Genomic DNA, 24,585 nt, shown 5'->3' on the forward strand with positions numbered 1-24,585 from the left:
AAGAAAGAGGGGACGGGATCTGGAAAGCAAACAGTTCGGGTTGTACCTTAAATAAATGTCATGCTGTACTTGAGAGACTTCAAAGGGCAGTCAGATTTCAAAGCATCTCTTAAGAAGAAGCAGACTTAGAAAACCGCTAAGTTGGGAAGACAAACTTTGCATTACTGCTAGCATAATTTCATCTGGCGTTCTGGTAGCCTCCACAGCAGGACTGAGCACTGTGCATCTTTCATTCAGAGGGGGGGGTTTGGTGCTTTCTTCCCCGAAGTGTCTGCACAACCTGTATGCTGTGGTATTTCAGAGCACAAACATCCCTTTCATGTTTTTCAGCAATGTGTAACAACTGTTCTTTGCGTTGTATGTTGCTTAAGTTCAGTGTGCATCTAATGAGCCCTGTCCTTATTGTCACTCAGTGTTCTCTGTAACGCAGCAAGAGGAAACAGACTATTTCAGCTCAGGGCTGTAGGCTTGTTAAGCAGAATTGCTCACACCGAGTGTTTCCTAGTTGTTTTGTTTTCATAGCATTCAGGGTAACACGCATAGCTGATTCTTCCTGAAGCTGAAAGATCCAGGAAGAAAGACCCTGTTTTCACTTCCTTTCAGCTCACAGCTACCAAGCAGTATCTCAGAACCTGCGAGCTACATTCGAGTGTTTTCATCTGCCCATTTTAAGAAACTGTTCTCTGGGCATCACTGGAACGAACTGGTCTCAGAGGTGCTCATTGCAGAAAGGCTCGAAACTGATATGCCCGCATCATACTGAGTCAGAAGAAGGCAGTACCATTCCCATCTCATACCTCAAATGAACCCAGGCAGGGTGTTCAGATAAGAAGCAGCATCCTTCCACTGCTCATCTCTTCACCCGTGATGTTGCTTAACACAGGTAGTCTGAGCAGTGAAAGCCCCTTGGGTGGCCGGGGCACATTTTGACCGCCCATAAGTTTGTTACAGAGCTCAGCCTGGCAGGTAATTTTGCTAATTATTTTCTGAAGAAAGAAGGTGGTGTTTGTGTGGAAAGAGGTACAGAAACACTCAGAAGAATGTAATCCCATGGGTTTGCAACGTGCAGTTTCATGACAGTCTCACAAGTTCCATCCCTCTGAACCAAAGAATATTCTGCAACAAATAAGTGTTCTGTTCTTTCTGGGGGAAAGGGAACGGCTGGTTTCACGATGCCTCTATAGGCTTCAAAGCATCAGGCAGCTTTTCTCTTCCTTGCAACACTCCAGATTTGATTTTCAAGCCAAGAGGTTTGCAAATGCAGATAGCCATGCTTGTATCAGAACTGAGGGCTCAAAAAAGATCTCAGCTTTTTACAGTGCTCTGGGGTGAGACAGTGCAGCTGTGAAGGGCTCAGCAGCACCATCTGAGATAGTCCCATACTCCATCCAGCCAAACTTACCACACCTTTTGTGGACTTCCCCCCCCCCCCCCCCCCCATTAATTAGCTGTCAATATTGACTCTACATTATTATTTTGGCTTCCACCCCTTTCACCACATTCAGAACAGAAATTGGAACAGTGTCCACAGATCTTTGCCCTTTTCTTCATTGGCCATTTTTCTTCACTTTTTCCTCACTCCTCTTTCTCTTCCTACCCCCCTTTCCCTCTGCCCTGTCTATTTCCACAGCATTATTCTTCTGTAGGACCCACCTTTTCCAAACTTGTGGGCTTCTAATGTTACCTGGGATTGCACCATGCTCACTAGATCTCATGACCTTGCAAAACTGTCAGCCCTGGTACTTGTATATCTTGTGTTTGCCACCCTATGGTATCAATACTCTCATTCATCTTCTTTGGCAGAACAGCTCCATCTTCTGTTTTGTTTTGTGTTCTGGAAGTGCACGCTAGATAAGCTGTGCTCAGAAAAAGGTTTCTGCTGTTCCTGCTTCCCATTCCTTCACTTTACCAGTTTTGAACCTAGTAGGTGAGCACTGTATGCTGAATTGCTGAAAATACAGTCCAAAGAGTTGCCTCTCCCATACAAAGCAGCCCAAGGCTCCACAGAGCTGAAACTTTGCAGTTTTTTAACAGCCAGCATCATTCACCAGACTGCCTGCACTATCAAATTCTTTCTCACCCTATTCTTGATATATGGGAACTCCAGCAGCCAGGAGCTTTCCCCTCAGGTCACTGAGTCATCCTTTGTTGTTTGTTATTTTGTTCTTAATCTTTCCACAATTTGCTCCTCCCCACCTTCTAGAGACTCTACTCCTGCATTCTCCAATTTTTCATTTCTTTTTGGCATTGTAGGCTTCAACATAGCTACAGCAGGCCACCATTTTATGTAATGTCTGAGCTTGAATCACAACTGTCTTGGCATCAGGGCCCTTACTATCCAGCCACCCGTCATAACCAACACTTACTTTCCTTCAGTTCTCCCTCTTGGCTCTTGGCGGTAACAGGGGTATCATTAGGCTGCTCTGTTTTTCTTTTCCTTATTTTTCTGCCTAGTCAGATGACATTGTGCAATTTTTCCCTCCTCACCCTGTCATGTCTTGCTTTTCCTCCTCATTCATTTTAGGGATCTGTGTAGTTTTCTGCCTGCTTTGCTCTTTTTTCTCCAGGTGACAGTCTGTCACCAGCGGTAGTATCTCTTCTGAGCTGCCACCACAGTATCAGCCAAACCCCAGGTGCACTGAGTATTCCCAGCAGAAACAAGAGTGGTTCTGCTGCCTCAGGTACAAGGAACAAACGTTCTTGTCTCTGAGGAGCCCTTGCTTCTTGGCTTAAAGGGTGTCATTCGTCTTTGAGGGTGCAGTGGGTCTCCTCACAGTCCAGGCCAGGGAGTATGTTATGAAACGGATGTGTGTGGCCTAACATACGGGTAATTCTAGCCGGCAAAATAACATTAAAATACTTTCCATTTGGAGATGGAATTTATAGTAGCCAGACAAGCTGCAGAACAAACATCTCTTGTGCTCCTGCTGCTGTGTTTGTGTGAGCCTGAAGGCTAACAAACAGGCAGGGAGCTCTGGCCCGCTCGGGCGGGTAAAATAATAGTTTCCACTAACGATGAAGTTCGGACTGGTGGAATTTTCACAACGCCAAAAGAACACATCAAGAAAATAAACCTTCGTTTCCTCTCACCCCTCCCTGCCTGTCCTCTAACCTGCACAAAGACTGCAAACCACTGCGTCAGTAATTGCAAAAACATCTTTTCAGAGGGGGGAAACTCTGGAAGAGCCCATTGGGAGACAGGCCGGGCTTCTAAAAATTATTGTCCTGAGTGTCCATATGTCTCTTCTTATGGACAGGCATAGCAGAAAGTTTGGCTGGGGTTGGTGGGTCAGGGGACAAGGGCAAACAACCTCTTCCAATTAATTCAAAAGGTATACCCAAATGAAAATGCAGATTGAAGAATCTGCATATGCTGTTCATAGCAGCCTCACAAGTCCAAAATCACAACATTATTTTGGCTGGAAAACATGGGTAGATATCTGTTTTAGGCAGCTTGGGATTTTCCTGATGTGTTTTCCCATGCTCAGGGGAGGGATTTATTACATCTAATTATACATTTGAGATGATTGCTTTGGGGTAATGACCAACATTATCACTGGCAGCAAATATTTACAATGTAAGCTAAAAAACATCAGGAATATTCAGTCAGCGTGGTTCTGCATTGCCATCATCTGTTGCAAATCACTGATTTATCTTGCAACAGCCCCTCACTAGGCTGTTACATTGATAAGGGGTTCTTGCACAGCCCCGTGGAAAGGAAGTGACTCCATTTCGATCATATCCTCGGCCATTTGTGACAAACATTCAGGCCATTTAAAAATGTGGACCTTTTTCTTAACGGGGATATCTTAATAAAAAAGTGGAATCCGATTGTGATGACTTTAGCAACAAGCTCAGAAACATTAGGGGCTTGCTGCCTGTTTCCGCTTCTTATTCTGATTTGGTACAAATTATTCCTGGCTGTCTCAACCTCTTTTATTTTTTAAATTATTAACCATCTCTGGCTGCTCCAGCTCTCCGTTAGCTGGAAGGGACAACATGTATCAAATGTTGCAGATAAACTCACTGATGTGTGCTGTCCTCTCTTCTCTCCATTGAAAGGAGAACAAACAGAAAACCAAATCTCTGTTTGCCACTGGGATATTTGGATGACCCATCTCTGGGATGGAAGAGCAGGAAGAGTGAAGCTGACTCCTTAAATTTTATTGACCAAATGACAAAGACAGGGTTCATGTCATACTCCCTAGGTGATGCAGAAGCCCAGTGTATCAAGTGATGCCAGCCTTCTCAGAAATTCTTTCATTATTGTATTGAAGTGGGATTGTATTTCAGAGATTCTGTTGAATGTATTAATATGAAAACTTCAATCTTAATATTCAAAGACATTTCAGATCAAGCAAAGATACCTCATGTGTGGGACACCACAGACCAGTTTTAACTCCCATGAAGGTTTTCATTATGATTAGAACAAATATATGAAATTTTAATCTGTAGTGAGAGATTGTCCTTAACTTCAGGTAGCAAATGACCTGCTAAAAACACACTTTAAGCCTCTGTTTAAAAATGAAGCAGTTTAAGAATATTCCCTTGAATCTTACAGTCAGGCTCAGACTCATACAATTGAACAGGACAAAGAGAGACTGAAAACGATCTGATGCCAAGAAGGTCAGCACTGAAAATAAGAAACTTATTTCAGTCTCTTGTCTTCTGAGCTATGTAGGCATTTCTTTATATTGTCATAATACATATTTTTATAAACAAAACAACTTGCTAACTTTCTTTTGTTTCTTTCCTGTGGGTTTTGGTTGTTGCTTTATGTAAAGTACACTAATGGAAAAAATATGTTCAATAAAAAATGTGATAGATATTTCATATAAAAAACATCTGGACTGCCAAATATGTATCTATCTCTCTCACAGCAAAAGAAAGTTGTCAGTAACTGAGATCCAGACCACAAAGACAGTAACTCCCAATTAAATCAATGCACGTTAAGTGCCTAAATAAGAATTTTAGTCTAGCGGCCCCGATCGTCATGACTTCTAAATTGATAATAACTCTTTCCAACAGCCATTCAAGAAAAGCACTTTAAGAAGCAAGTCGGCCAAACAATAAAAGAAGACAATGTGTCTAACAAGACTGCTGTACAAGAAGGTGGACTCCTACTAGAAGTGAGTAAAAAAAAAGCTGTCTTTTCTGGCTCTGACTTAACTCAGCTCCATGATGTTTGGGTTCATGTTTCGTGGCAACTTTGAACTAGTGGTTGCTCTTGGTGTGAGCTGTTCAGGAATCACAGTTGTGAGAGCTTCTTGCAAGAGCAACGCTGGCAGTCGTGCTAGTTCTAGTCAGTCTCCCTTTGGGCAGTTGAACCTTGCATCCTTACATCCTCAAAATGGCCAGTCAACTCCAGCGGGCCAGTTCACAGTCCATTTTCACTTGGAATGACAGCAGAGGCTTATTTTACTTGGCCCATATTCTGCTGGTGCCAGCAGGGAGCTTGCCTAGTTTCTGATGAGTTGAGATTATTCTGGGATATTTTGGTTTATCCTACTTCCTCAGGTCTGTGCTCTAAGGGAAGCCAAGTGTGCAGAAGTTATTCCTTCTATGTATTTTTATCCCCTTTAGGATGACTTTATATTGGCAGAGCAGCATAAAGGGGCCATACTGTTACTAAGAATTGGATCCATTAATCTGGATGAAGAATTAATACTGCTGTGAACTACTGAACCAGCTAGAGCACAGCGGTCCATCCCAGATATATCTGCATTTCAAACACATGATGTAATAATGCCTTTTATACACTGAGGTCCTTGGAAATTCTTACGTGATTAGGACTATGCATGTACAGTTGTTTTGGATAGCATAATATTCATGGTAGAAAAATTGTGTTTTAATGACAGCTCTGAGATACATGTAAATGCAAATTAAATAGTAGCCTCCAGCAGATAAATGCCATATACTAGTAATGAAAAAGGACATTAGGACATGTTATCATGTCCTATCCTAAGTCATCCAAGTCTACAGAGCAGAAACTGGCTCTCTGCTTTCCTTCCTCTTAATACTTTAGAAGAGTTAATTTCTGTTTTTCGAAGCAAATAACACAGAGGTATCTGATTACTTAGTGCTAGTGCCAAAATGAGATGTTTGGCTGTCAGATGTTACTTGCAATGATTTCCATTCTCAATGAATAGGGAGTACAGGGTGTACAGTAAATTATAAACATGATGAGTCCGTAATTGTTGTTTTTAATGAGGCTCTCCTATCTTTAGTCTGTGTTTTGTTGGGTGTATATTACATGCCTACAAGTTATAATCATTAAGGATCTCCAAACAGTAGTTCTACTGCTAGGAGCACATGGAGGGAACATTGATACGTAATTTTGGGTAGGTTACAAGAGACTAATGTTACTGAACACGCTAATGGTTTGCTTACTACTTGGTATGTGGGAGTCACATTCCTTTTGAATATATGGGAGATATTTTACCCAGGATCATACTTAATTTGGATCGTTAACTGGATGATTAAGTGCATGTTAATATGAATATATTCACCAGGCTTCATTTATGGGCATATCTGACTTAGAACAAGAGGGTGAATTTTCCTCAGGGCCTGCTGGGAATGCTCCCTGGAGACTGACTTTGGCTTGGATGCTCATTCAGTGGCCACCACATGTAAAGAACAGTGGGGGGTTTTGTTCAACCACGTTCACCGTGTTGGCTATTAGGGACTGTGGGGTTTTTAAACTATGTCATCATGTTTGTGTTTCCTTCCAAGAGACCAGTCCTGCTGGTGGTTGCTGTGCTTTGTATGTTGAGTTGTGAATCTGGCCACTTCATTGGAGCCGCATTATTTCTTACAACACCACCTTGCACTGGGCAACCTCTCCTAGATGCTTTATACATTATGAACCAGAGTAATCAGAATTGCTAAAGTATGTGTGAATAATGCTGTCCTTTACTGCAGTGCTAATGGAAAACCAGGGATAACTGTTTATTTTATTTTCCTAGTGAGTACCATCATTGTGCTCTATGGATAGATAAAAACATGGAATAAAAAAAAACCCTAATTACTGGTAAATGATGTATTTGTGACTCTCCAGTCTTGGAACAATGCAGTACTGCTCCTTTCGTCTTGAAAGAAAACAATGGAATTAGGCTGTCTTCAAAGTATGTTTAAAATGTTTGTTTTTTTTTTTCATTTCTAAACGCCTCTGCCACAACATGTGGTTTTTATTTAAGATTTTATAGAGTTTTCTACAGCTATAATCAAATAGCTTTCATCAGCAATAATAGAATAAACAATGATACCAGTTTATCAAAGATTTTTTTTAGTGGAGAACAGCAGGTATCTAAATAAATAATTTCTTCCAGTGTTTTAAGATCACTTCTTTTGGATGAGAGAGCATTCTCTTGCCATCTGTGTTTCCCTTTGGAGGGAAGACAGACTAAGCTCTAAGAACCAGAGTCCGATTTTATTAATGGTCTTTTTAAGTGTACCCCATTCTTGCAATCTTTGCTCTCCTTGGAGACTTCAGACTCCAACTGATGGACTGCAGTAACAATTTGTAACTCTCTACTTTCAAAATACTTTCCAGGACAGGTGACATTGTAGCCCTTGTGCCACAGGCCTTCTGGCAGTAAAGGGCTGCATTCAGTTTCTGACTCTTGTTATTGAATGCTTGAAGAACACTGGGCCAAAACCATAACCAGAAAACTGGGAGAATAAATTGCATTGGCAGTCAATAAATGCAGATAGAATTTATGGGGTGATGGGGTGGAGAAACACAATAAAATGGTGACTTGGAAAAATAAGAATGAATCACTGGTGGGTATCTAGGCAATAGCCTTGATTGCAACAATCATCTTATGGCTGTTAGCCACCTCCTACTCTTCCCCCTAGCTATGCTGTACTCAGTCTCAAGTCCAGACTCAGAGTCTACACTGCCATGCAGGTAATTTCTCATCCCAGATGCATATGAAGTTTCCACATGTTACACTATCCTGCCTGAAGAATTAAATGTCCATTGTCAGGAGGAAGTCCCTCTCTGGACTTGTTTTCTCAAAGACACGCAGTCAGGCAGTGGCCCCAGCCATCATCACTGGCACTGCTGTATGAGTAAGCATCACCCGTATAATAAGCAGCACCCTGCTAAAATTGTCACTTGGACTTTACTGACCCTCTCACAGTTGCACCTGCAGTTTTTCTGCTTGTTACAGAAGACTCACAAATTTCTGTTTCAACCCTTGCTGCTGAAGGAGATGTCTAGATGGGCTTTCTCCTTTGTTTTATCTGTTGGTCTTCTGCTCCGCTGTTGTAGGCTGCAGTGCAGGATTTATGGTGTCTGTCTCCACACGCACTGGACATAATTCTTTTCAGGTGTGAAAATAGTGGTTTATGTGCAAAATGTCACAAAAATGAAAATGAAATCCGGGTGACCCAGGCAGCTCCTAAACAGATGCTAATGGAGTAAGGCTGCCTGGTTCTGTCATGCCCCATCTCCCCGATGAATACAGACAAAGACCAGACATGGCTTATTTTGTCATTTCTGTGCTCACTGGCTGCTCACAGTCTTTCAGGGAAGGTCCATGTTGTTTGCAGGATGTTCCAAGCCACTCTTTTGCCCAGTTTGCAGATAGATTCTCACATGAGTCCTCCACTCTTCAGGTTTCAGGCCACAGGAATCACATGTCTATGTTTTTATCTCATATTATCCTCATATTTTTTATTCAGTAGCACTGTATTTTTGCTCTTTCTGGGCAGAGATAGTTAGCTATGCATGTCCAAGTTACCTTTTTCCTGCTGGAAACATGTAATGACATATGGCTGAATAACAAGGTTTGGGGTTTGGTTGCTCTTTCCCTATAAAAACTTGCATGGGAGCAAGAAATGCAAGGACATTTCAGGCATAATTTAAATTACAACCCAGAAGGCTGGCTGGAGGTTCAACATGTCTGTGAGCCGAAGAGAAAAAAACCCTCATAGCCCATTTTTCTGTACATAGTTCAGAGTGATAGCAGGCTCCGTTATGAAAACCTCCCCAACATGCCTACATACTGAAATCACCTGCCCTTTCAGTGGGAACATCTGCACTCCCCTGGTTCTGCAGTCCACCCCACCCTTCCGGAGCATCTGGTGGTAACTACACCAATCTTCATTCATTTTAACATGTCAGGAGGCTATGCCCAGGAGACCTGTGCACTCAGTGCTTCACAGCCAGCTGCTGAGTGCTTTGGAGTCTCCAAAAGAGATTTCATTTGTTCTGGCCAAAGACAGGACTGATCTCTTAGTTTTCACCAATGGCAGAAAGAGTGAATTGTTGACATTTTTTCTATGGCAAAGATCTCACCCCCCACCCTTCTTAAGCAGCACTACAATTACAACTTACTTACTGAAATTTTTAGATAAAAACTGACAGATACCTGGCACCTTAGAAAATGTTTTCAAAGCACAGATACACATGACTTTTATGAAAAAAATGAAAATATCCTCTTCAAAATCATGTCTGTCATCAGAAATGGAGAAAACCTGGGAAAGCTAGTTTTGGTGGTCTGGCACTTATAATTCTCCACTGGTATCAGTAATCTCATCTCCATTACAGTGACTACTTTATTATCTAAAGCTGGAGTTTTCAAAAGGAGCTTATGTGTTTTCTAGGCATGCTTTTGTTCTAGCATTTAGCAGATGAATTTTGCTGACTTGAGTTGTGACTATGATGACTAGTGAGGCAATTCAGGTATCTAGGTACTGAACCAGCCACATCTGTGCTTACAATTGACTGTTGGTGTGAAGTGCTAGCATAATCAGGCATAAGCACTTCATCACAAAGAGAAGTCCCTTACATATTACTTCTTAGTTCCACATTGCAGGTTTGGGGGCTATCGTGAACAGGAACTTTTGGTTCTTCCTCAGGAGTTCCCACTGAAGCCAACGAGGGTTTTTGTCATCAGCTTTAATACCAGACAGAGCTCAAGTCTCCTTAAACAAACCCAATGAAAGCCAGGTAGACTTGTTGTTTAAACAAAGGGTTCAGGACTTGATTCAATCCAAGCCTGCAGTATACTATTTAACACAATGTTCTCACTTTAAAAGTGGCTACAGATAATAAGGTTTCTGAGAGTGAGTTTGGAGAGGTGTATGTGCGCATTCTGGCAACGAAAGGTATGTCCAGGTGGCCCCTGCTAGCAGCTTGAACTGAGGTTCAAGTTTCATTTCAAGAGAGTTGGAAAATGATACATTAGAAAACATCCTATTGGTGCTGTTCTTCACTCTGCATAAGGAAATAACATAGGAAACCCTTTTCCCACTTGGTTTCCTGTGATTTTTTTAAACTTCTTAGTGTAATTCCACTTCCTCCTTCCAAACTGATTTATGTAATCAGTACTTGATAAGACTACGCTCTTGAAAAAAGTACTTCAGTCTGAATTTCAGTCTGAGAGCAAGAGACTTTACTCTTCCTGTTATTTTTTAATTTAAACTTGAAAAGGAAAATCTGGAGCCAGACAAAAGTGCGTGGTTGTTATACTGGGCAATGACCGAGGCACAGACTTCAGAAATCTAACGCTGGTAGGGAGAGACTTTTTGATTTATTCTTGTCTTCAGTTCCTTCCAACGGTGCTGATTCTCTTAATACAGTCCTTCTACAGCAAATCCTGTTAGATGACAGCACAGTGCTTTACCTTTCAATGCACTGGTTTAAAATAGGGCCATCAAAATAGGAAGTCCTGATAAAAAGTTCGTAGTCTCAGTGCATTTTCTGATTTGGTTAACGCAATTTTAAAGTTACCCAAACAACCTTTTTGCTTTTCTTTGTTTTCCAACATGAACCTTCTCCCAGTATTCAGATGACATGATTTAAGCTGACATTAGTCACTTGGGATGACTTACAGAGAATTTATCCATGAAAAAAAAGCGCCATAAATGGGGTCAGGAGTAACTTGCCATTTTATCCCATGCGTACATTCACTTTCTTCTTGCCAGGCACAGGCAAAACACAAAGGAACGTTTCAGAGGCCTTGGTCTTTTTTCTTTTTTTTTTTTCTTTTTTTTTTTCCTTTTCTTTTGCAAATAGGCATATTTCTAAAATCCAGACTTGAAATTTGGCATGGCCACAACTTTGAGCAAAAAATATCTTTTCTGTTGCCCTTTAAACAAATAACTAATGTTCTCGCTTATTCCTTTCTCATTATTATTATTTATTTTTTTTTCCTTCTCAAACAAATCTGGACAGAAAAGCCTGTGACCTCTCAAAACCATTTTCTCTCTCCTCCAGTCCATAGTGCTACTGTTATGACTGTAATGATCAGGATACTTCCACAGCACTGGGGTTTCTGAGTACAGGCGGTGGCACCCTCCAGCTTGACAGAGGAGGCAGAGCAAAATCAAAAAGATGTGAACCCCTCCCATCAGATTTGCAGCCTAAATATGAGGCAAGTGATGAAATACGCATTTTGATGAGCAACACAGCATGTGGAAATAGTGAACAAAATGGTAACTATGGGTGCCAGTACTCATAGTATATGAGTAACTTGACTTTTGCCAGGACTTTTGCAAGAGTTTTAAGGAGGGATTTGGAGGAGAAAAATCAGGTACCCCTGCAGAGGCTTGCTTGGAGACTTTTAGCAAAATGGGAAACACCACTGAATGTTTGTTTTCAAATCTTGCATATGGTTGTGGGTAATCTGTTGGACTGGTGGGAGGTAGTACTTAGCTTCTCCAACATGAAATTACAAATTATAATTGAGGGGGGAGCAAGCTGTGAGCAGATTGGAAAATCAGGACAAGCAGCTTATGTCTAATGTGATAGAGAAGGGGGGGTGGGCAGCCAGAGCAGGTGTGCAGCATGGACAGACAGCTAGCATCCTCTCTGGTTTGCACTGGCATCAGAAACATTGGCTTCCATTTGTCCAGGCAGAGGCAAAACCTGCTGTCTTGTGAGGAGGCTTAAGCAGAGAAATTTCAGGTGTACTGAGGAATAGAGAAGCTGTCCATCAGCAGTGTTAGGGTAAAGAATCAATAAGCTTTGGGCACAAGACCAGATGTGGATCTGAATTTAAGATCTCTGTTGCTGTCTCCAGACCGTTCATCACAGCCAACTCCACCCGAGCTCACTTTTCACAGCCACTTCCTCTGTTTCTGTTCAGGCTATTTCAGTGCCTCTGGAGATGGTCCAGCAGCCACGTGACTTCCTCCCCAACAAAACATATTCTCCCGTTTCAGCTCAGTTACGGGTTTTTTTTCCCCTCACACCGACTTCAGAACTAACCCTTGTCAACTGTTGTCGCCAATCAATAGGTTCACTATCTGTATGTAAGCGTGGTGCAGTGAGCTGCACCGGGATGTAGCCTGCTATTGGAACAGGGCTTGTTACATCCAAGTAACGAAGGCAATCACCATGCAGTGCTCCTTTCGTACAAGTTTCTGCATGAGCATTTGCTTTTAGGGAACTGCTCCATTTTTGAAGATGTCAAAGTTGTGTCTTGTGTAAAAAACCCACAAAACTGACAGAAGAAATAGAAATACACTTTAAATGTTGTCTGCCCATTAGTGTAGATAATTGTAATCTTACATTGTTTGACCATCTTCAACTGGCTGAAACAATATTATAAATTAGTAGCCTAATCTGTGTTTAGACCTGGCACTTGCTTTCTGTATATTGCTCATTCTTAACAGCTAATGAGCTGCAGCCTTGCTATCACAGAATCACAGATTCACAGAACTATAGGGGTTGGAAGGGACCTCCAGAGATCATCGGGTCCAACCCCCCTGCCAAAGCAGGTTCCTTAGGACTGATAGCACAGGTAGGCATTCAGACGGGTCTTGAATAGCTCCAGAGAAGGAGACTCCACACCCGCCCTGGGCAGCCTATCTTTTCCATAAGGTGAAGTGATGAGCAAGGAAGCAGGTCCAGGCAAGACTGTTTTGCAAATATGCAGTGATTTTGTTTTGTGGTTATGAAGGTTTAAAAAAACCCCAAAAAACTTCTTACATATTTTACTTGAAATATTGAGTACATTTCATTTTAACTTTTGCCAACCTCAGATAATAAAATTTGAATATGTTATTTGATAGGCTTGAACGGAAAGGAAAACTGCTATTAAATAGCATGATGCTCTGGGTCAACCTAACACAGTGATAGCAGAATTCACACCTGCTGCCAATGTGGGACAGGGTGTGCTTTATACAGGATACTTACAGATTACATAATGTGTGTAAGATGATAAGTAGCACAGTAAGATAGTTCTCAAATTCAGGAATGCCACACTCCTTAAAAGTTCCACTGACTTGAAATGGTGTTTCAAAAAGCTGGTTTAGCATGTATTATTGAAGCGGGTGTGAAATACAGATTGTTTTGCTCCTCTACCCACCCCCTGCAACAGTTCTGTGTCAGAAAATGTGATATATAGTGCTAAATACACAGAAAAACAGTGGTCTGAAATCAGGACATCACATTCTGTTTACAGTATATAGGCTGCAACATTGTGTTTTCTAGGTTTAGATCCCTTTCAGCAAGAGACGTCTGCCATTCATGCTCATTAACAGCTTGCAAGTACAAATAAAAGTCAGCTGCAATGGAGTATTATGACGGCTTCTTCTCTTCAGGACTTGATGCACTTACATGTAAACACCACTGAAAAAAAAATAATCCAGACATTTGGTACTTACATATGTCTAATTGTCCAACATGTTGGATAAATATTACTCGAGACTCTTCAGTAAGTTATTTCTGTGGAAGATAATGGGTAATCTTACTACATTTGTTACTGCAAAGGCTACCTAACTAAATTTGTTATTACAAGTGCAGAGTAGTGAGCAATTAATGCTTCATTTTCAGTCTTCTCAAATGGAATTAATCAGGCTTGCATTTTCTATATTGAAATTGTTGGAGAGAAGAGTGAAAAGCCTAGAGCAGCTGCAGAATGCTGAAAGAATGAAGGGCTGAACTTCCACTGAAGATACGATATTGCCCCAGCTTTGCTTCCATCTGTGAATACAACATCTGCTTTTGAGGAAGTGAAATGAAAAACTGCATAAATCAATATAAAGATTGTTTCTATTTCCAAGTGTAGTCCAGGCCATAGTATTTGTGAAAGAGCATTGACAGTGGGGTTCCATTACTGGTAGAGTGCAATTTTAAATTCAACATCATGATTAATGAGGAGGCTAAAGGAAATTATATACAAGATTATGTCATACTTTAGTGTCCTTTCATGATAACTGCTAAGGTAAATGACATGTTACTCATTCAAGTACTCACCAGCATATCCAGTAAACTTGATACATATATATTAATAAATAAAATGTGCTTTTTTTTCCTGACAGTGTTAGAATGAACACTGTGAATATTTTTCTTCTTTAGATTTCCAGTCTGCAGTACTTGTATAATGTGCATTAATCTCAGGTAGTATTCAGATACTCACTTCCCGTGTGAAATACTAATTGGTAATGCAAATAAAAGAACCATGTATTGGTTTTTTTTACAAGTAGACATGAAAAAATCCACCAAACTTTGGCACCAATGTTGATAATTTATGCTAAACAAACATGCCCTGTATAAACAAAATTGTACTGAGGTGGCCATGTATAAACAAAATTGTACAGAGGTGTTTGGTCTCACCCATGAGTTCACTTTTGCAGCAACCAAACCTTCCCTAATCCCTTTTTTTGTCACTAGTGCTGCTTTGCTCTGCAAGCATGGGCTGCGTGCTTATTTCAAGTGTTCAGTATGTCTGAAAACAGTGGGATTCAGTTGGGATGTATCTCCTTCTGGAGTGCACCACGTCAACATTCTGCACATGCAAATTCAAATGATGCTTCAGCTCTTCTTAGTACCATCTTGGGCTGAGTGGCTGTTTTTGAGGTGCCAGGCTCATCAGAGGCCAGTGGTTCATGCATCTAGTGAAGAAGACAGGCCCCAACCCAAGGTAACTTTTGTTACAAAAGCTTAGCTTGGAAGGAAAGCATAAGGGAAGAAAAACCACGCCTAACAATTTTGCATCATGGAATCAAAACAATTTTAAAGGCAAAGTTGTTCTTGGTTGTGTCCAATACTTACTACATATCAAGCATATAAAAGGCATCACCATGCTTTAAAATGCATTTACATGTGTGCACGCATTACAGTCTCACCCTCCAGGGAACTACTATGTTTTCTTGAAAGTTTATAGCTCACAATTACCAGAGCCCAATGACTTACATTTTCCTAACTGATTTCCAGGAGGCCAGTTTTGTCTGCTGCCTCTTGACGAGCCACAGCATTCCAGCTCCCTCGTTAGACTTAAGACACATATATAAACAAGTATCTCCAAAGTTGCTCTAATTCCAGTCCTAATTCAATGTAAGTGATGGGACACTGAGACATGTAATAACAAGAAATCTGACTGGCTGAATGGTTCACAATTGTCCATGCCTTTCAGCAGTTCCCCTCTGACAGTAAATGGGGACGCCAGGGCTCAAATTCTTACGGTGATGTGAATGATCATTGAAAATTTTGCCTGGCCCTGCTCAGGGTAGCACAGCTCTCATTGCTGGATTTCCATACTGTCTTTAGGGAGCCTGAAGTGATATCCAGGCACAAGGGAATTGGCAGGAATATTTATCTGGGAAGACAAGAAGAGTGAAAGGGGCGTAATGATCATATGTAATTGTTTCTTTGTATTTAAAAAGAAACATTGCTGCTGTCTATGAAAGCCAATCATAGAATCATAGGATGCTTCAGGTTGGAAGGAACCTCAAATATCATCTAGTTACGACCCCCTGCTATGAGCAGGGACACCCTCACTAGACCAGGCTGCCCAAAGCCCCATCCAACCTGGCCTTGAACACCTTCCACAACCTCTCTGAGCAACCTGTGCCAGGTCCTCACTACCCTCATAGTAAAGAATTTCTTCTTAATGTCTAAGCTAAACCTGCCCTCTTTCAGCTTAAAGCCATTACCCCTTGTGCTATCACTACACTCTCTAGTGAACAGTCCCTCTCTCACTTTTCTGTAGGACTCCTTAAAGTATTGATAGGCAGCAAATAAGTCACCCCAGAGCCTTCTCCAGACTGAACAAGCCAGACTCTCCCAGACTGTCTTCATAGGAGAGGTGCTCCAGCCCCCTTGATCATCTTTGTGGCCCTCCTCTAGACTCGCTCCAACAGCTCCATGTCTTTCCTGTACTGGGAAACCCAGAGCTGGACACAGTACTCCCAGTGGGAGTCTCAAAGGAGCCGAGTAGAGGGGCAGAATCACCTCCTTCAACCTGCTGGCCACGCTATTCTTGATACAGCCCAGGACACAGTTGGCCTTCTGAGCTGCCAGAGCACACTGGGGGCTCATGTTGAGCTTGTCATCGCTCAGCACCCCCAAGTCCTTCTCCTCAGGGCTGCTCTCAATCCATTCTCTGCCCAGCCTGCAGTTGTGCTTGGGATTGCACCAAACCACATGCAGGACCTTGCCTTTGGTTTTGTTGAACTTCATGCAGTTCGCCTGGGCCCGTCTGTCCAGCATGTCAAGGTCCCTCTGGATGGCATCCCTTCCCTCCAGCATGTCGACCTCACCACACAGCTTGGTGTCACCAACAAACTTGCTGAGGGTGCACTCGATCCCACTGCCCACATCACTGGCAAAGATAGATCGATCAGGTTGAACACTTTCCCTCCGAAAGGCCTCCCTATATAAACCCATGGCTGTAGGCTTCAGCCTGCAGGATTTACTTCCTTGCCTTGCCTGGCTCAAATGATGGAAATTCATGTTCTGTTTTGTTTCTTCTGCCTGAAAACTAAGCAGTACACGCAAGCCTTTGATCAAAACTGAATGCTAAAAACAATTCTGCCACTCCCCCTTTGCACAAAATAGTGCTTACTCACAGAAATATTCCTTTTGAAGTTGCTTTGTAGATACCAGAGAAATACACGAGTCCGGAGGGCTAAGAGATACTGGGCTTGTTGAGCAAAGGCCATATTCTGATGTCATCAGATATGGTATTTCTGAATAGTCTTTTATGTGGGGTTTTATTTCAGGGTTCTGTAAGAGTTTCTTTTTTTTTGCTTTATAAAGAGAACCTCAGGGATTCCAGAGAGATTTTTGAGAAGGGCAATTATGAGTCCTAAAAACACCAGTGGAAAGAAATACTGATTCATTAAACAATACTGTTAAAGACAGAAGACACATTAACTGTGTTTTCCTCCTAATATTCATAAGACAAGGATGAATATATAATTTCCAGAGTTTTAAAACAGCTACTTATTTAGATCACCAGAAAACGGCCCCATCCCACATAGGATGCAAAAACCCAGCGATCCACTATTAAATGAAGCTGTTCCAGATAAACTGCAAGCCAACTGACCCTGGAAATTTAGTACCCAAGTTGCGTGACTCGAAAATCTGTTCAAAGCAAGGCATGGCTGCAGGCCTTGACTGTTGTACTTTAGTTACCATAGTAACATGGTCTCTGGAGACCTAATGCTAGTGAATTTTCCTTTATTTCAAGGAAGAGTAATAAGAGAAATGTGGCTTGGAACTTGTTCTCTGTCTCTTTTTTTTTTTTTTTTTCCTTTTTTTCCCCCCCTCCTTATTTTTACTATGCCATGACCTTGACCAAAATATCTTTGAAGTATTTGCTGGCTGATTTTCTGCTATGGGAGCAGAAAAAAAAATATCAGGATATATAAAGGATCTTGCCAAAGGAAGTCCTATCTTCCTCAAAATATTTGCCTTCATTCCCAAAGAGAACCACTTGACTAATAATGTTTCAAAAACTTCTTAATGGAAGGAACTGATAACTTTCATCTCACAGCTACTGCGGGCACCAGAATAATGTCGTACTTTCTTTGAACTGACAGATTAATTGTTTTTTGTTTCAGTAGCAGGTGCAGCTTTTCGTGAGTACATAATTGGATGTACATGTTTTTTCAAAAGAACACAGGCCCCTGTCTGGTGCCAAGCTCTTTTTTTTTTTTTTTTTTCCTTTTTCCATTTGGGAAAAAAAAAAAACAAAACCAATTTCATTTTTAAAGTACAATGTAGAAAAGTCATGTAAGTGTTTTTAAAAAAGCCAAATACAAACAAACAAATGTTCACAATACATACTTAAGTCTGTTTCACATGTTTCAGCTATTATGCTGGATTGAAAATTCCATTTGTCATTGAATCCATATGGTTTACCAAATGGCAGTTTACAACCATGTCTTTTTAGCAGATTCAAAGTTAGCTGGCTTTTGTTGCAAAAGTTTTAAGGTCCACGCTAATATCTTTGTATGTGTCTGCTTCCATCCTCGTGTGTCCCTCTGTACTTGTGTAAGTACACGCAGACCGCTAAGCACTGAGATAGGATGCGTGTGGGCTTTGTTGATTGAAACACACTAGTTGTACACAAAGCAAAAGACACCATCCTTAAGCTGCAGAGTTTGGTTATTTCCTCCTCTAAATCCAAACACCCTATTTTAGGCTTTCCATCATTTCTACTGAAAGGGATAAAGTGAAATGAGGAGAGCTGCCCTTACTTCGCTGTGCTGTCCCCTCTGTGTTTTGGGCACAACACGTGATTACATTAGGGAGCACAAACTGCAGAGATATGAGGCTGGTCCAAGCCCTAATTCCCTTCTCCTTCCCACAGGTTACTGAAAGCCCAGACAGATGGCTGCTGAGTTCTGACATGGCAAACCAATGCAGCTTCCCGTGCATGGGCAAGAGGAGAAAGCTATCACTGAGAATTTTGTTTCAGTAACTGAGAATGTTTAAAATAATAACTGGAGCCATGTACTTTGTTGTCCTGTTTAATGTTAGACCCAGTCACTTAGAAAAAAAACCCTGGGAATAGTTTTTGTTTGTTCTCACGGACTGAAGCCATCTCTCTTCCACTCAGCCTAACAAATCAATAGGATTCTGGCCAGAATAATGCAAAACCTTTATGCAGTTTTACTGTAAAGGGTCTGAGAATGGAGTTGTATATGACACCTGAGAGATTTATCTGAGACTTCAGAAGTCTTTTCTTATAGTGTGCAGTCACTACTACCCACTGGGTATGAAGTTTTACTCATCTCTTCTCGGTGTGGATGAAGCAGGAGGTTTCTCAGCTAAAATGAAGTTTAGACACATGGAATTCGTGTTAATCCTCAATGGCTTCATGTGGCTCCATAACAGTTGTTGTTGCACCAAAGTGGGTTTTGCTTTTCCTGCCTGCAGGGCAGAGCATCTGATGTCTTAAGTTTGGGGTCATGAAAACCAGGCGATGCTTAGTAAGGAGATCTCAACTCAGAAAAGGACATCAGCATTTTGAGAGCAAATCAAAAACAATGCAGGGGGAGCTTGCAATTCTATTTATTCACATACCTCCCTCAAACCCGTAGTTGTATCTGTCTCAACACATGGCTCCTTGAACTTTTTCCTCTTGCTCTCTCCTATCCTTCCTTAATACCTACTCCAACCTCACAAATGTAGTTACCAGTCCACTGATCTGAACCCTTAGAAATACACGTGGTTGCACTTTCCCTCCCCATTTTTACCAACAGTTGCACCTGGTCCAGCCCAACTCTGGCTTTGTGTAAAGGAAAAGCTGCCTGCCTTCCACTGTGGGGGAGCAAGATTTACATCTTAAATGTAGAGACTGATCTCTTAGGCTATGTGTCTGGGCCTTAAAAGAATGTAATCATACCTTGGTTGAAGAAGATTCATTTTTTAAAAATGTTTTTATTTCTTGATTAACAAAAACAATCCTTGGCCAAGACAGGTGTTCCCCTATCCACTTCCTACAGGGAAGCTGAAAATCTCCTACCTTGCCTGAAGAATAACAAAAGGCACATTTTAAGGATGTTTAGCATGGCACCATGTGAGATTCTTTGATGGTATTTAGATCTTGTGGTCATTTTCTAAGCCTTCCCAGACAGAGGTTGGTGCATTAATTCACATTGATTAAGAACATTTCTATAAAGTGCTTTATTTTTACCTGACCTGGCTGCACAGGAAGGACTGGGGGTCTTTTGGAACTTGAACAGTAACAGCCACAGACGTCTGCATGGAGGAGCTCCCTTAAATGTCCAGTGATTATCTTTGTGGAAATTTTTAGTCTGTTCAAATTAAAAAGCCTGCCAGATGTTCAAAATGTTATAAAATTCCTAACATCACATCACTGATGGTTTCATTGCTGTGAAGATGAGTCCAAAGAGACAAGATGCCAAAAATGCTTTCTTGTCTCCACTTGACAATGGAAATGGATATGACAGATACCATCTATGGAGGCTCCTCTCAGTGCAGGGAAAGGCACAGATGTGAAGATGTAGAAATCTTGACACATCATATTCTGGTTGATGAGGTGCTGAGATGAATTTGGGCATTATTTAGAGCAGAAAATAGCACCAGTCCAGCAACATCTCGTGCTTGAAGAGCACTAGTTACAGGGGTGTTCAACACAAACCCAACTCGGCAGTGACAATGGTTTTTCTGGAAAGGGTCTGTACCTATGGAGCTGACCTGGAGCTGAACACAGTTTGCCCTTTACTGTTCTTAGAGATGACTCAAGGTTAGCATTGATTTGATTGCATCAGTTGCTGCTACAGCTCTTTCTGAATGTGGGTGAGCCACTTCAGTCTCTCCACTAGATTTCTCCAGTCACCATTTCAAAAGTTCTTTGAGGTGCAGAGCCATGTATGGTCCCACTGGACCACATCTCCAAAGGTGCTCCACGTTTGTGACTGGGGCCAGATCTTCTGAGGGGGTCAGTCTATTGTGCACTGAACTCTTGAAATTCTGCCCACCATTGTCACAGTGGAAACAGGCTTCGAGCAGTCTTGGAAATCTGGTCCTTATTTAGGAACCGAAAAGAGAACCAAGCTCACAAAAATATGTCAGTGTATCTGGTTACTGAGCGGTTGAAAATCTGCCCTCATTGTGCTTCAGGATTAACTCTGGATTAATAGGCACCTCCCTGCAATAGTAAATAAGAGAAAGGTGAAGCAAGGATAATAATATAGCAGTATTTCAGCATCAGCTATTTGAACTGTAATCTCTAAAGACCTCAAAGTCATCACATGAAAGGATAATCTAAACTACTTTGAAATGCAAGTCTGCTAGGGTGAAGATACCTTGCTGAGCCTTTATCAAGGGAAAAGAGGCAAAAATAGTCTGTTTGCAGCATGACGGATCTTAATGTTTATGTCCTGTATTTCATTTAATTCTTACTTTTATTTTTAGATTTCTCTGGTTGCTTTTCTTGCATCAATGAGTCTATGAAAATGAATTTAGCATTTTTCTAGACTAAACATTGGTCTATATCAGTAGAGTATTTATTACCTACTTTTTATACTCATTGCATTCATGGTATTATGCTATGCATGTATTTTTATAGAAGATTAAGAAAATAGCCATAATGTAAAAGACACATCTGGTTTTAGAGTCATAGCTACGTCAGCACACCCATTTAATTGTTGGAGATTATTGCATTATCTATATGTATCGATGCATATAAATTCAAAGCAATTACAGTGGAATGTGAGGCTCTAAGTTAAAAGCAAAAAAATTAGTTGGCACTTGCTATTAAACATGTAATTATATGAATTAATGACAAAATAAAATTCTAAGCAGATAATAAACTAGTAATGTAATATGGTAGTTACACTGTAATTAGCTATCCTAATTCTTTTTTTAAAAGGAAAAAAACCCAACGTGTTCCAGATTGTTATTCATTTTTATATGTTAGGGAAAAAGGGCTTCCTGCCAAAGTGTAACGTCCAACTTTTTTGCAGAGTGATTTTTTCACATCTCGGATATTCTTAAAATGAGTACGTTTTATACCCATTTTGCCCTTTACTTTCAGTTTACCTTTTAAATGATTTTCTTTTCCCTCCTTCAGTCACTGAACGGCTTCGCGTTGGTGGTGAGCGCAGATGGGATGATATTTTATGCGTCATCGACGATTGTGGACTATCTAGGGTTTCATCAGGTAAATATATTAACAAACATTTAGAATACTTAGTCACTGTCATTGCAATGACTTTCTTGTAGTCAGCCCTGCTAACTGGCTTTCTAAAATGCGTGTTGTTTCTCCTTAGCCTTCTCCTGCTGATTAGACATACACCATTACCAAGTTTAGGTTATCTTACTATGGCACTTCAGACTAATTCGTATGTGTGTGTGTCTCTCTCTCTCTGACCTGAGAGATGAAGATGAATTCCTTATAATGTTATTCCTTTTGTAAAGCTTTTGTTAACAGAAACATGATCTATAATAAAAATAACATTTAGCTAAAAGTTTCCTTTTGATTTCTGTAGAAGGTGCTGCTGTTCTAGCCTGGTTGCCTCTGTATAATAAATATATTGTAAAGCCACAGAATAACAGAACCATATAGTTGAAAAGGACTTCTGGAGCTTATCTAGTTCAACCCCCTGCTCAAAGTAGATCCAGTTAGAGCAGGTTTACCTGGGACATATCAGGTCAAGTTTTTAGTTTCCATGACCCCTCTGGAAGACCTGTTCCAGTGTTTAACCACCCTAAGTTTTTTCCACTTATATGAAGACACGGTTTCTCATGTTGCAACTTGTGTTTGTTGCTTCTTGTCCTCCCACTTTATTCTTCTGAGAAAACTTGGGCTCTGTCTTCTCTACACCCACTCATTTGGCTGATGTAGGCAGCAGTAAGTTCTTCCTGAAGTTTTCTCAAGGCTGAACAAACCCCGTTCTTCTGTCCTATCCTGATATGTTATGTGCTCCAGCTCTCTCAAGTGTCTTGGCAGCACTCTCCTGGGCTCACTTCAGTATGTTAACATCTTTTTTTTTTCCTGGGCTACCCAAAATTAGAAAGAACTTCACCTTTGTTGAACTCACTGAGGGTAGGTCCTGTCAGCCCATTCTGAGTGACCATCCTGCTCTCCCTGGTTGGTACCCTCTACAGACCTGCTGAGACCACACTATCCCATCATTGACTAACCAAGTCACTAAGCAGGGTTGGTCCCAGCATCAGTCCCCAGGGGACACCACTAGGCACTGACTGCCAACTGGACTTTTTTGTGACTCATGTTTGCATAAACACAAAAGAGTTAAGAAGAAAAATCACTGTCTTGGGATATGAAGTCAAAAAGCAGATGTGAAAAACAGAGGCCTCTGAAATAGCTTTCCCTGATCAATCTTTGCTCTGAAGGTATCTCACACCAGTCATTACTTTAAGGAAAGTATCAATGTAAAGATAAGTGCCTGCCCCACTACACTTACAAATTAAACATTTCTTGTTGCAATTGTTCCAGACTGATGTAATGCACCAAAACATATATGATTACATTCACGTGGATGATCGCCAGGATTTCTGTAGACAACTGCACTGGGCCATGAATCCTCCCCAGATGTTGTCTGGACAGCAACTACAGACAGAAACAGGTGAGATTGTATGTGTTGATTGGAAACATAGGCACCACTGTATAAACTTAGAATTGCACTCCACCTAGGCCCATGTCTGTTCCACGTCAAGTCCTTACTGGAAACCTGCACAGTGCCCATTTATAATGTTTTCCTTCCATAGATGGCATTTCTTCCTTTTATAAGGTAACATGCAATACTGAGGTTAAGCAGTTGACTAATGTACCCACGGACACTCTTATCCATGCAGAATGAACAACATCATTGTTCATCCCACCAACCTTTTGTTCCTACTGATCAGGACATTAGTATTTCACTCATTATTGAAACAACACCCCCCACAAAATGTTTCTGTTCAGTACCACAGCAGCCACATCACTTTCTGCCATTTGTTTTCCCAAGCAAAGTTATGTGGATGGGACTTGTCAGAAGAGCAAGTGGGTTTAGGGGTGCATTTATTCCTCCAAGGCTGTATTTCCTTAGGATGACAGGTGACTACGTGTTCTCAAGGTTTCTTCTACATGAGGCATTAAGCTGAAATTATGACTACCAGAATACAAAGAGATTGAAATTGTAAACTTTATAAAAAAATAATTCCAGAAAAATGTATACATTTAACCAGAAGGTGAGAAAGTAATTGAGGAAAGAAATTTAGGAAGCACAGTCTCCAGAAGAGTGGGGAGAAACTTGCAAGCAACCCTTCAGCAGCTTTTGTGAAGTCCTCAGGATCATAGCCACAGAACTTAGATAGATTTCCTTGCAGTTTCTGTGCTTTGCAAGAGTCTTACACACATCTGAGGAACTTTGCAAGATCTGGTAGGAAGTATGCAGAAAACAAAACAATGTGTATGAATATCTCAAACTATCAAACCTTATAAACATTTGGAATACCTATCCCAATATATGGAGTGGAGAATTTAAGTTCCTGAGTTCACAGTTCTGTGCAAATACTTGTGCCTTTTGGGAAATAAGTATTTCACAAGCTATGCACTTGTACTCCAAAACTGGAAAATGCTTCATTAAGAATCAAGGAGGCAACATCTGAACATTAGCTGATCAGTGACTGTTCATTTGTTTGGTTCTGTTGCATTAGAAATTTTCCTTTTTTTGTTCCTCTTTTCCAGTCTCTGAACTCAAACCCAGCAACATCTGTTACCCTGCTTTGCATCATTAAAAACCACAAAAACTCTCAGGAAATAAAGAAGTCAAAGTTTCTAAAGAAACTCACCTGAATGCCACTGTCAAGGTTTTCTTCTTTTAGTAGAGCATGTGCAGATGTATCTATACAGGATACAATTTAATATT

At 41.0% G+C, this 24,585-nt stretch overlaps 1 protein-coding gene across 1 annotated transcript in view; it reads left to right on the forward strand.

Annotated features, from left to right (window-relative positions):
* AHRR (aryl hydrocarbon receptor repressor) overlaps nucleotides 1-24,585 on the forward strand; it is a gene marked incomplete at both ends in the record, with an annotated part of 67,027 nt that overhangs the window by 34,180 nt on the left and 8,262 nt on the right. The window contains 3 exons of the mRNA XM_084259997.1: nucleotides 5,029-5,129; nucleotides 21,786-21,875; nucleotides 23,172-23,301. Of these exons, the coding sequence (XP_084116123.1) occupies nucleotides 5,029-5,129; nucleotides 21,786-21,875; nucleotides 23,172-23,301 (321 nt within the window). The remainder of the gene's footprint in view (nucleotides 1-5,028; nucleotides 5,130-21,785; nucleotides 21,876-23,171; nucleotides 23,302-24,585) is intronic.

Source organism: Gallinula chloropus, assembly GCF_964237585.1.
Source record: "Gallinula chloropus genome assembly, chromosome: 2".
NCBI lineage: Eukaryota > Metazoa > Chordata > Aves > Gruiformes > Rallidae > Gallinula > Gallinula chloropus.